Source organism: Zosterops lateralis, assembly GCF_965231275.1.
Source record: "Zosterops lateralis genome assembly, chromosome: Z".
NCBI classification, from domain to species: domain Eukaryota; kingdom Metazoa; phylum Chordata; class Aves; order Passeriformes; family Zosteropidae; genus Zosterops; species Zosterops lateralis.
In genome coordinates, this window is record NC_139800.1 from 62,858,951 (window position 1) to 62,871,887 (window position 12,937).

At 37.1% G+C, this 12,937-nt stretch overlaps 1 protein-coding gene across 3 annotated transcripts in view; it reads right to left on the minus strand.

Annotated features, from left to right (window-relative positions):
* The window catches only part of PCSK5 (proprotein convertase subtilisin/kexin type 5), a 225,664-nt gene that overhangs the window by 171,000 nt on the left and 41,727 nt on the right, over positions 1-12,937 (minus strand). For all 3 annotated transcript variants that reach the window (XM_083884563.1, XM_083884562.1, XM_083884564.1), the window contains exon 3: positions 8,410-8,523. In XM_083884563.1, coding sequence (XP_083740689.1) covers positions 8,410-8,523 — 114 coding nt within the window. The remainder of the gene's footprint in view (positions 1-8,409; positions 8,524-12,937) is intronic.

A 12,937-nucleotide genomic window follows, 5' to 3' on the forward strand; every position in this document is an offset into this window, starting at 1 on the left:
AACCTCTGTTCCCTTCACACTCACACTCATATACAGAACTTCCATATATGTCAGGAGATTAGAAGAGATGCATGACTCAGACATTGTTTTTTTTCTCCTATTAGACCATGGGACAAATCTTGTGTGTGAATTACTCAGAACACTGAAGATTTTTTCTAGGAATCGGTATAGCAACAAACCAAGCTTAAAAAGTGGGTTTGGCCACCCATGTAGGTTAATTCAGAAGAATAAATGCTGAAGTAGTCCTCCATAATGTGTCAGTGGTTATAGTGTACACAATGTACAATACGGTCTTCGGGTGTCACTGTGTTTAAAGTCCTAAACAAGGTCAAAGCTGCTTCTCACAGTGAAGTCAATACTTGAGACTTTTGAATACTGGTGAAGCAGCAGCAGTCAGCCAGTGAAAGCAGACCACATCTCATGCCCAGTGTGGATGGTTTTAAAAGGCAGGAACGTTTCATAACTTAATTTTCTCCCACTGGTTAGTATCAATGAGAATGGGTCAGGGTTATGGTGTGTTTGGGTGAACATTTTCAATGGATAGGCACTATTCCATCACCAATCTGGATTGGGAGCAGATGGAAATTGCAGGAGGCAATGTTTTAAAAAGGACAACCATGTGAGAGTAGCAAATACATCTAATAATTAAATAAAAATTAACAGGATAGCTACCACAAACTTTCCTCAAGAAAGCTGGATCAATCTAACTCCTCGGTGTTGCTGGTGAAAATTTAGATCCATCCTCCTTTTAGTCTCTTTTGAGTTTTTTGTTGGTGTTTTTTCTTTAGTTGGTTGGGGTTTTTTTTGATTCTTTGTTTTTTGTTGTTTTGTTTTTTCTCTGTAGTTCAGGTAGTCATACGAGATGATGCAAAGGATGGGGACAGGATTCATGAGCTAGGGGCAAAGATACTGTAGGTAGTAGGATGTGAACACAGACCCTCAAGCCTGTCTTGGGAAATTTCACAATCAGAAAAGGGTCATGATTCTTCAACACAAATTCAGTGGTCTACAAGAATTTGGATTTTATTTCAGAATCATGTTTTCTGTAAGCATGACTGACTCCTTACCAAGGTGTTAGGGCTGTAACCCTTTCTAAGTAGGCTATATTAATTTTGTATCTGCATTTCAATTCATGTGTAAGATGAGATCCTAGTTAACAAAGGGTATATGGATTTCAGTGCTTCAGCAGCTGGTATCACATAAAGCCCATCCAAACATAGCATGTGAAAGCTTGCATTTAACAAACTTTCCTCAACAGCTTATTTTCAGCCAAACCAGGAGACTTACAATGAGAAAAAGTAATTCAAACTTAAACCAGGCTATGGAAGAGTAACTTCAGAAAGCTTTTCCCTTGCTTAATTTCTCTTATTTTTTTCTAAATGGGATTTCTGGCTCCAAATATAATTGCATGACTAGGAGCTGGTATTCATAAAATCCAAACCAGGAGTTTTTTACTCCCAAGAAAATTGGGAGTAAAATAAATAAATAAATAAATATTTTAACTAGATTAATAAAATATTTGTTAATTATTAATTGCTGTTTATTAATAAACTGTCTTGTCCAAAAGACACAGAAGAGGGAAAACCCTGCTATACATATTATGTTTATTCTATCATAAATCTTCCTCTCATTAAGCTACTGTGCTTGTACTACATGGGTTTAACATAGGTTCAAAACTGAAAATAAAAGCGTTGTTCTGTTAGAAATTCACATAAAAATCAATGAGAAAAATGCTTAAATGGCATGCTACTCATGATTTAGTGAACTCTATTGCTAGAGAAAGGGTAAGAAGGAAGTAGTATTAATACCTCAGACAATCCACACTTTCATCTCTCAGGGTACCTGAGGCTCTTCATGATATCAGAATTATCTAAAAATAATGCCAAGAGTGTATTTAATGAAGTAGTGCAGAACACACTACTGAAGTGTCTGTCCTCAGTGCATTTCCTTCTTCTGTTTTTGGGTGGAGGGGTTAGTGGCTTGCATGCGGTTTGTGGATTTTTTTTTAAACATGGACAAAAAAGAAGCATGAATTAATTCTGAAAAAGGCTCAGAGAGAACTAAGGTGCTCTGCAAACTGGCTTTAGTCACAACATTTGCTCATATGAAATATAGGAAGACACAACTGAATATAGATGCAGGAATCTGGAAAGCTGGAGTTCTGATGACCTCATTCCATGGCATCTGTCTTCAGTTAAAAGGGGCATATTTATTTTTAACCAGTACAAGACGTAACATCCTAGAGCTAAATAATGTTTTCCAGTTTCTTCTTTGACACAAACTCCTCAAAGAATTACAGAATATTTCAGGTTGAAAGGAATCCACAAGAATTATTAAATTCAACTTCCTGCCCCTCACAGTAGTACCTAAAACTAAGTAATATGACTAAAAGCATTATCCAGACTTTCTTTGATCCTATGTACTGAATGGTTAGGAAATTGCCTTACACTTGCCTTACACTTCCATAACACTTAATTTTTGCCTCCTGACTGGGAAGTAATATAGTAACTGTGTCAGAAATTCCTAGAAGTATCATAGGTTATGAGTATGCTTCTGATAAGGGCAAACTGAACATGTCACACTATTTAATTTCTTATCAGGCAAGCCTCAGAATTAATTCTGCACTGTGGCTGTGTATTTTTGGTCACTTTGGCATTCCTGAAGCTTGTTCTTTAGGTGAAAAAATGTACAAAGTATTAATTAAGTACATATACGTCTCCTCAAGTGTCTGCAATCTTAGTATGCAAATAACAGCAAAACAAGACATAAAGTCTGAAACAAATCAGTCTTTTTTCTATTAATTAAATTATCTCTCCTTTTTTTCAGTAAATTAATAGTGTATTCAGTACTGCATAGCACAAGAAATTGTTTTGCTATTTCACATTACTTGATTTTAGTTTTTAAAAATCTGAAAAGTGGATAGTTAACTAAGCAGTTGCTCTTGAAAACTGGTCTTGGAAAGCATTGATTCCTTCTCCTTTGTAAAGAGGAAAAATGTACTTCCAGGTACTTACGTATCTCTGTTTATTCATCAATGGTTTTCCTGCTGAAGTGCAATGTAAGATAAAAACTGAAATATACCAGAATGTGTCCCAGTATGACATACAAAAACTAAAAGCAGCTATTTATCAAATGTCACTAGAAATTCAGCAAAGATTTTGAGGTATCATTTCCCTGCTAACTGCAAAAATTACTCAGAAAAAGGCAGTGCAGGAAAACACAGTATCATACAGAAATGATATTGCACAAAGAACACTATATAGACAAGTACCTACAGTTTCTTGATATGACTCAGTTGCTGCCCAGGAAAAAAGAATCCATTTTAAATAAATTTGTAAACATAAAAGTGGATATTTTGCCTCTGAAGATACAATCACAGTAGTAAGTAGGCAGTGGAATGTGTGCTTTTGCGATATGATTTATTACCAAATCTTTGACACACAAGAAAAGCTCTCCCAAAGCTAGCATGGAAATTATTTTTGTAGTGCTTCTTCTTCCTTCAATGGAAATGCTGGCACAACCGTCAGATGGTGCTGGCTTCCATTTTGTGTTTTCTGGGCACTTCCAGGTGTGCTTATCTAGGAACCAGAATTGAATATCCCAAAGGAACAGACCAAGAAGCCTATCTAGTCCATCTGTCTTCAAACCATTTGCTAATCTTGCTGAACTATCTGCATTAATAATCTCTTTTCAGTAGGCATGGAAAAATGCACTTTTACAGGCTTTTGATTATTTGAAGTATGGTGCTGTTTTCCAAAAGGAAAATAATTTAGGTCAAATTGTGTATTACTTGACCTCATATTTTTTTTCTGCCTTGTCCACAGAGAACAACAAAATACATGTTTCCAAATGCAGATTTGCAAGGTAATGTTTGGCAAGCAGAATGGTTCTTTCTAGCAGCACATCTACTGAAGTTAAGTCACAGATCATCTTCTTAATATTATAGAACACCAAAAGCTTGATCTTCTCACTCAATAAAACCCAAAAAATAATGAAAGTGCATGCAACAACCAATCCGAGTTACAAAATATGTAAAACACTTTCAAGCATGCCATGCCACCTCAGAAAGAACAACCATTTGGCTTCCACTGCAGAGGTGAAAGGAGAGAACCATTCTTGGGAGGGCAATAAAAGGAGAGTGAGGTTTTTCCTCACCTCTCAAATAAACCTTTAGGAGGTCATAAAGGAGAGTGACACATATTCATTTGCTGTGGTGTTAGCACATGGCAGGTGAAATTCTTTCTTGAACTCTGTCTTCCTATACCTGGTCCAGCACTCAGATCCACTGTGACCTCCTGTTCTCCCTTCGCCTCTTTCCAGCCCATCTCATCAGGCTTCCTCCTTTGTCCCTGTCTCCTTTCACAGTCTCACCCACCATAGCTGTCCTCATTAATGGCAAGGCCAAAGACGTGAATCTTGGCTTTTTTTCTCTGCTCTGCCACTTGCTTGAGTTGAGAGGAGAGGCACAAGGTAAGCCAACTCCCTACAGATCTCACCAGTGGCATAAGGGAGGTAACTCACCTGTCTAACTTATCACCTCCACCCTATTTCATGGCTACAGGACCTTCGGAAACTCACATTACTCACTGCCAATACAAGTTTATTAGTCTCATCCTGGCTGCCATCCAGAGTCAACTATACTGTGTCAGAGCAGAAGGGTCTGTCCCTCCCTGTGAATGCTAGTATAGCTCACCTGGGAATTTACAACTGTAACTGGAGAGCACTATGTAGCATACTGGAGGAAGTTTCTGAAGAAATGAAGTGAGCCCGGTTCACCAGACACTTCATTGAAGCTCAAAGCAATGCTTGCTTCACAGTCTTCACTGAAAGTAAAAAGTAAGCCATTTTCCCTGGGTTTTGGTTTCAGCATCAGAGCTCAAGGCAGCAAGCCCTAGATGCAAGTAATTTACTACACACCAGCTTCTGTGGATTGCTCTTAATTGCAATATAAATTACATTTCACCTGTTTATATCAGAAATCTTAAATGTACAAATATACCAAAAAATGTGATGATTGATGACCAATAAACACCAACTGATGAGGCTCCTCAGTAGATCTTTTATCTTCAACAACTTCCTAAAAACCTTAGTACATCTCTCTACATCTATAATTGCACAATAATATTATATTAGCTGTTTGATCCAAAAAATTACTTTATTATTATTCACCAAGTAGTTGGTAAATGTTCATTTCCACTATGGCTCAGTCACATGGTTTTACTGTGCCTTGCTGGTACTGCTATAATCCTCTTCCACCATGAATGCCCTAAAACACCTGGTATTTGTTGGTCTGCTTTCCTTTCTGTCCAGTTTTGTGAAAAGACACAACAGAACCACAGAACTAGGTGCCATAACCTGTTGGAGAAACAGCACAGCCAGGCATTGTATGTTTTCCTACGTTACCGACTTCCATTAGAGTAAGTTTTCAGAAGTTAAGAAAAAATTAGTGTTTTCATTATGTTTATCTAATATGTTTTTCTTATTTTTAAAAAGTATAAAAAACCCATCCAGTGGAGACCATCATCACAGCAGAGGTAAATTGCAACTGCAGAAAGATGTGTCTCTGTGCCTGTATGATTCCAGTTTCTTCAGGTATCACTGTGTCTGAAGTCCCAAACAAGATCAACCTACCACTATGAAGCTCTTCTTGAAGCAGGGAACAAAAAGAAATGGTCAACAACAGTACTCTGACTGAAGTCTACTAAAGTTAGTTATATTAACCACAACTTTGCATATATTCCTATTTCTTTAATAGATTTACTTCCTCTTGTTTTTAACATATATTAATATATTTACTTTCTACTGTTTCCTATGCAGACAAGATAAAGAAACTCATTTAAACAACTGGCAGATACAGTGAAATTGATTAGGCAGAAAGTCACCTCAGTCATTCTGAAGACACTGTTAATTGTTAGCTCTGAGTTAAGCAAAATAAAAAATACAGAATAGCTGACTTCAATCTCTTTCAGCCAAAATCAGCAAATGTTGTATATAATTCATCTAGTTATTGGCTAACAGGTTATCCTGTTAATGTCAGTGGAAGAGAAGAAATTTATTAATTTAACATGATGGTACAAATATAGATGGGCTCTGGGAATGGCATATGGGACTTAACATCCTCTTCAAAATTTTGAGTCAGAAGAGAACTAACTAGGGATTTTTTTTTTACTTTGATATTAGTTCATTCTGAGCAAACTGGACCTGATTCGGTAGGTCACTTTTGAGTAACAGTTGGATTGGTAAAGTTTCATATGCTGATTAGTTAATAAAAATATTATATTTTACTCTTAAGCACAGATGCCTCAAGATTCAGAAGTTACGCTAAATAAATTGGGGTTTACCATCTTTCCTTGTTTTGAGAGAAGGAAGTTAGAAGAAAAGAACCTTTTCTTTCTTTAAAAGCTGTGATAAACTCAAAAGAGAAAGAATACCTGATTCTCTCTTCTCGCCATGGAAATCACACAAACAAAAATGTATTATTTGTAGACTAAAAAATTAAAATTACAAGAAGTGGTACTTCTGAAGAAAATCCTTGGAGAGAAAAAACATTAATCAGATATGGTTTGACAAAGCCTTTGAATAAAAGGATTTCTGTCAACAAATCTGAACTGCACTTATGGCCTTGTTAGAAATTGTGCCAGTTCAATGGGCAAAGGTATCAATCTTAGCCCACAACGAAGTTACTTATTAATCCAAATGCAAATCTCTATATGATAGTTTACTTATTACTCTCTCAAGAAATTACTCAAGAGTAATTTCTTGTTACTACTTTCTCAATATGTCTGCAGCCAGTGACCTAAAAACCTCTTCCAGCACAGCAATGACTGAAACATTAACCAACCTTGAACTCTTCTTCCCTTCACCTTATAAAGCTAAGAAAGATTAACAAAAACAGCCATGGTAACAATCACAAACACAGTCATATGAGGATATCTTTCACGTCCCAAGTCAGTCCTGAAGTCAACCCACTCACGTATTTTGAGCTATTCTCCCTGACGAAATAGCATGGTCACTAATACTTTACTGAACTCTTTCAACAAAACATCATCAAACCATTATCACTAATGATGTTGCAAATACATGGAATTAATCAGTGGATATAAGTGCAATCAGTCAGGAATGGTACCCTTCCCAGAGGGTCTGAAAGTGAGGATTTTTTTCCACTGGGACAGTGAGAAATGAGGAATTATGAAAGTTGTACAAAACACAGTGAGGTCCATTTGATGCTCTAAAGTCTGTTCTGTGTTAGACAGGCAATTGTGGTGCAGCTGTAAGATAGTGTGGCTAGACAACACGACTGGTTTTTAAACAGAAACTGCTATCTTTCTGACAAAATTAGAAACAACTGCTATAAGTATCTATTATCAGAGCACCTCTCCTACGAGGAAAGGCTGAGAGAATTGAGACTCTTTATCCTGGAGAAGAGAAGGCTCCAGAGAGACTTACTGCAGCCTTTCACTATTTGTAGGGGGATCAGTAAGAAAAATGAGGACAAACTTTTTAGCAGTACCTGTTGCTATAGGACAAGGGGCAATGGCTTTAAACCAAAAGAAGGTTGATTAGGTTAGATATAAGGAAGAAATTTTTTTACAAGAAGAGTTGTGAAATGCTGGGCAGGTGACCCAGAGATGTGGTAGGTGCCCTATCCCTTGAAACATTCAAGATCAGGTCAAACGGGGCTCTGAGCAACTTGATCTAGTTTAAGATATTCCTGCTCACTGAAAGATGAGTTGGACTAGAAGGCCTTCAGAGGTCTCTTTCATCTAAACCATTCTGTAATCCTAAGATTTTTACCTGGCAAAAGGGATGATATTTTTAAAAACATTGTGAGTACAAAGTTTCACTCCAGGCGTTAACTGTGATTACCAGGCCAAAAAATATTTTTTTATTTTTAATTTTTTTTCTTTTTTAGAAAAAATACAACTTCTGTCAGACCAGAAACAGCATAAGCAATCCATTTATTTTGACCATGAAATTGTCCATTATTAAAAAGAGTGTAATTATAACACTGAATGGTCAGTGTTTGTGGCTTTCTTCTTCTGTTTCAGGACAAAATACATTTATGTTGGGGACAGCAAATTATGCATTAAATACCAGTGGATTCTCATAAGTTGTGGTTAAGTTCCTTCTATTCTCATTGCTGAAAGCTTATCCTCAAATAACTAAGATATCTTGCAATAGAAAGAATTCATGAATGAATAGAAAGCATTCATCAGTAAGTGCTTCCTACTGCAGGGCTCACCACAAATTCTTTGTAATACTTGTATGGAGTTTACAGACCTTTATCAATTACATAAAAATCCCAAAATCTGCTTTTTCTGAACATACTTTTCCACCCCTTTTCATAATATCAAACCAGACAACTAAACACTAGCACAAAACAGAGCCAATGACTCTGTGTGTACTTACCATGTACCACATGCTTGGCCACTTGGGATCATTGAAATAAGTGGATTGGGTACCACCAGGTTTATAATCCCTCTTTATCCTTCTTTTAACCACCTGCTGTTGTATCCACTCCACCTGCCAAACAGGAAAACATATGAAGAATGTTATGGTTCTGTGGGGATTATCAAGAAATGTCTGAAAACTTGGGATTGTTCTCATTACCATACTCCAAGGCATATTTCATATTAAAGAGTCCATTTTGGCAGTAGAAATCATGCAGGGCACCTTGACATACTGTTCACTAAGGAATACATTCATTTAGCTAACGTTACAAACCTGAATAACTGCTAAATTCTCTGTTAGAAGGATTTCATTGGGTATTACCTTTTAAATACTATTATATTCTGATTTTTCATTAGCAGACTTACTCTTCTTTTGAATTTATAAAAACTCATACAGAAAATCTAACAGCATATTACAGTGAGGATTTAACTGAATTTCTAAAAAGGGTGAGTTTGTTTTTATTTTTATCTTTCTCTTCCAGAAAACAAAACATTAAAAAATATATTCAAAAGTTTTGCCTTTAGAACAATATCTAAATCACCTTCATCACTTGGAGAGAACAAAAACCCCAAACTTCAATTTTATTTTAAGTGACAAGATCTTTGTTAAGATTTTTCTCAGAGAGGCACTCTGGAATTTCATTTTACACTGGGCACTGCCCTATGAAAAATAACTGGATATTGAGCAACAGCTCTAATTAAAACAAACACAAAAATGAGCTTGAAACAGGAAAAGAAATAAAAGGATTAAAATATAATTCTAAAAGTTATTTTTGTCTGGCTGACACCTCTTCAAAGATTCATGATATGTCCAAAGAATGGCAACACCGAAAGTGACATCAACCTTAGAGCAGAGAGGACCCTGCAGCAATTTCTGTATTACCTATTCTAATGGGAACTAGTTTCAATAAATGTAAATAATATTAACTAACCACAGAAAAAGCCCATGGTATATTCGCACACATCTAGCAGCTTATATTTCTGCTGAATTGTTTCAGGGGATATAACTACAAAAATTCAATTCATAGCTCTCCAAGCAAGACAGCCATCTTCTCCTAGCAGCCAACTCTGCAACTTTTATTTGTGCTCTTTGAATATGTGAGTATGCACACAAACATACAAATATATCGAAGAAGTTACTTTCAGCTCACATATTTGTTTGTCACTGGTCAGAGACAGTATTAATATTTTCCTTTAGCAGGCTAATCTCTCTACTGTGCATTCACAACACAACTTCAAATCCTTAGGTAGACATACCATACCATAGCACTCTGGCCTCTATTTGTTGGTCAGAAAAAAATGCAGAAAGACATCACTAAATTTGTCCAGAGAGGATTCCTAGGACAGTCCTTATAGAGGCTGGATGGTTTTCATGGTTTTCTTCATAAAGAAGAAATGAAATTTTCTTCTTAAAACTAAGTTCAGGATCAAAAGTATTCTTCTAAAGGCTAAATTATGCAGTCTAAGAACACACACTATCAGGTAGAGCTGACACTGAAACTCATTTCTCTGTTAAATCTTCTAGGAACAATCATTAGTTGCTTTCTGATTCTATCCAGAATGGAAACATTTGACAGTGTGCCTTTTTCTCTTGCTTATTGTCTCCTCTTCCAGTACAGTTTGAAATCCCCCATGACACAACAAGAGCTAACTGCTCCCTTCAGATCTGACTGGATCCAGGTGTCCTCTGCAGGAGGTGACAGCTAATGGGTCCCAGGACTTTTAGGATACACAAAGCATGTCTGGGCAAAGGCCAAACAAAGTCAGTCAGAAGACTTTGATAAGCACTAAGCCTAACGACTGCTTTAAACTGGGATCAACAAGCCTCTTAACTAGCTCTCTCCTGCATGAAAAAGACTAATTTAATGGAATAATGAACCCCGTTCTCCTGACTTTTGCTGCTAATACATGCTTTCTTTTCCAGACCCTCACTTCAGAAGCTTGCTGTTTTTCAAAGCTTCTTTTCTTGCAGGTAGCCCATACCTCCCAACACATCACAAACCAAGAGATTGGCATCCTATGTGTTGTTTGGTCTCTGACTCCCCACCTGCCTGGACTGCCAGTGACCATGGGCCTCTCTTCTTCTATTTAGCCATTAACAAAAGAGCTTCAACAGGTCTGAAAAAGCAACCATGGCTTTCAGGGCTTATACAGATCCACTTTCCAAGTCTTATTATGAGATTTGGGTCTCAGTGCTAGAAACACGTTCAACTGACTGAGGGGTCTCAAGCTTCTATGCTGCAAGAATATTTACTGTTATCTTGACTTGCCCTTTGCTGAAGGTATTAACCACATGAGTATATTAACCATGCTGAGGAAGTTGTAAGTCAACAAATTTCAATACTCCACGGGCCAAAACCACACAAAGCACACCATGCCACACTTGGTAACTCACTCCTATCTTAAGTCTGCAGGGAGGAATTAAACATGCCTACCACCAACACAATCTAAGGATCTCACAGGGTTGCAGAAGTGTCCACAAAGACAAACCAATGAGACAGATTCAGCAGAAGAGAGTTAAACCTTCTGCCACTGCTACCTCTAGTTTAGATGCATGAATATTAATGAAAGAACTCACCAACACCGCTATTGCCTAGAGGAGCCATAAATCAGAGACCCAGAACATCTAACTTGGCATTAGGGACTCCTGTGTGTCAAGGCTTCTATAGGAACTACAATTAGCAGCTGTGAGGATTTTTGGAAAAACACTTTTCTTTGGTTAAGGGAGCTGAAGAAGTGTAACATATTCCTGGAGCCTGGGCAACACACAAGTTTAAGCAGAACTTCAGCAACCTAATACCATTTCTATGTGGATAAAATGAAAGGAGTTCTCCTGACTAGACAAACTGTTAGCCAAACTCTTTACTCACTCACTGCAACATGTTGTCTCCATTGATTACTGCCTATTCAGCTACAAATATCTGCTGATCAATGAAAAGATTTAAATATAATGGGAGCATAGGACTGGTGGAGACTGATGCATGCATACATTGCTGCCTCAAAAAAAAGCTCGAATAATTTCTTTTCTGCATTTCCTTTATTTCGGACAATATTATGGAGAATATTATCAGTTATTTAGTCCAAGCAATCATAAACACTGCAGCACTGCACACTTCCAGTGGAATTTTATTGGAATACACATACACAATACATACTTTATTGGAATATACATCATTTGACACATAAAGAATTTTCAGCATATGTATATGCATGTGTTTGTACAAGACTTTCTATCAACTGAGTTAATCTGCAAGCCTGAAGTATAGTAGGTGTTTATATTTTAGTGAGATACAGGCAATTTTTTTTGTATCTTATTCTACGACCTTTTAACAAAAGACTCTCTGTTGCAGGCCATGCCCCTATTACATGCTGGATGTTGCCCATAATTCCTATTTCCTCAGCTGTTAGCAAAATTAGGGAAGCCACATGAAAGAGTAATTTTGCAGAGGGCTGCGTGTCCGTCTCAAACCCAGTAAAAGAAACATAACTTCTTGTCTTCCCACAAGACTTAATGATAATTTTATGTATGCATAGAACTGCTCTAAGTAAAATAATTTCATACAAACAAAGATGTGAGTAAATGGCACATTTGCCTAAGTATGCATACGGGAAGACAGTGCAGGTGGTTCTTTAGTGATGGAATGGAAGTGTCAAGATGGAATAGGCTATACTCATATAGAATATTTCAGTTATAAGGGAGCTAGAATGATCATCTAGTCCAACTGCTTGATCAGAGATGAACAAAAGTTAAAGCACAGTATTGAGGGCCTTGTCAAAATGTGTCTCTAAAACTGACAGTCCTGAGACATCAAGCACCTCTCTAGGAAGACTGATCTTTTTGACCAACTTTGTAAAAAAATGTTTCCTGAAGTCCAGTGTAGAACTTCCTCTGATGCAACTCTGAACTATTCTCACATGCCCCATAACTGGACACCAGGAAGAAGAGATCAGCATCTCCCTCTCTCTATCTTCTCCTTAGAAAGCTGTAGAGGGCAATGAGGTTGCCTCTCAGCCTCCTTTTCTTCAAACCGGACAAACCTGGAAAACATTAGGAGTCATTTTGAATAGTACAGGTAACCACATCAGTGAAAGGGGGAAGTCGAACTGACCACTCTCAGTCAGTGACCACACACTGCTATGAGGGAGACAATGCAGGATGCTAGACAGAGTAACCCAAAACATCCTGACATGCCTGATCATAGTCCTATTTATAGCTTTGCCTGGGAGGTGTTCAGCAAATCCCTTATGTTGAGACCGGGTGCTAATTGATTCTATTATGAGGTTATATTGATACAACCTTTTAGAACTTAATTTAAACATCACTGGAAGACAATATACAATTTTGTTTATAGCAAATATCACTGCTACTTAAATGGAATAGTTTACATTGTACAATCACTAGGTTATATTAATGAAAACAAGGTCAAGACTTGGAAGTTATATTAGTATTGTAACACATATTACCACTGAGTATTTTATGGGTATTC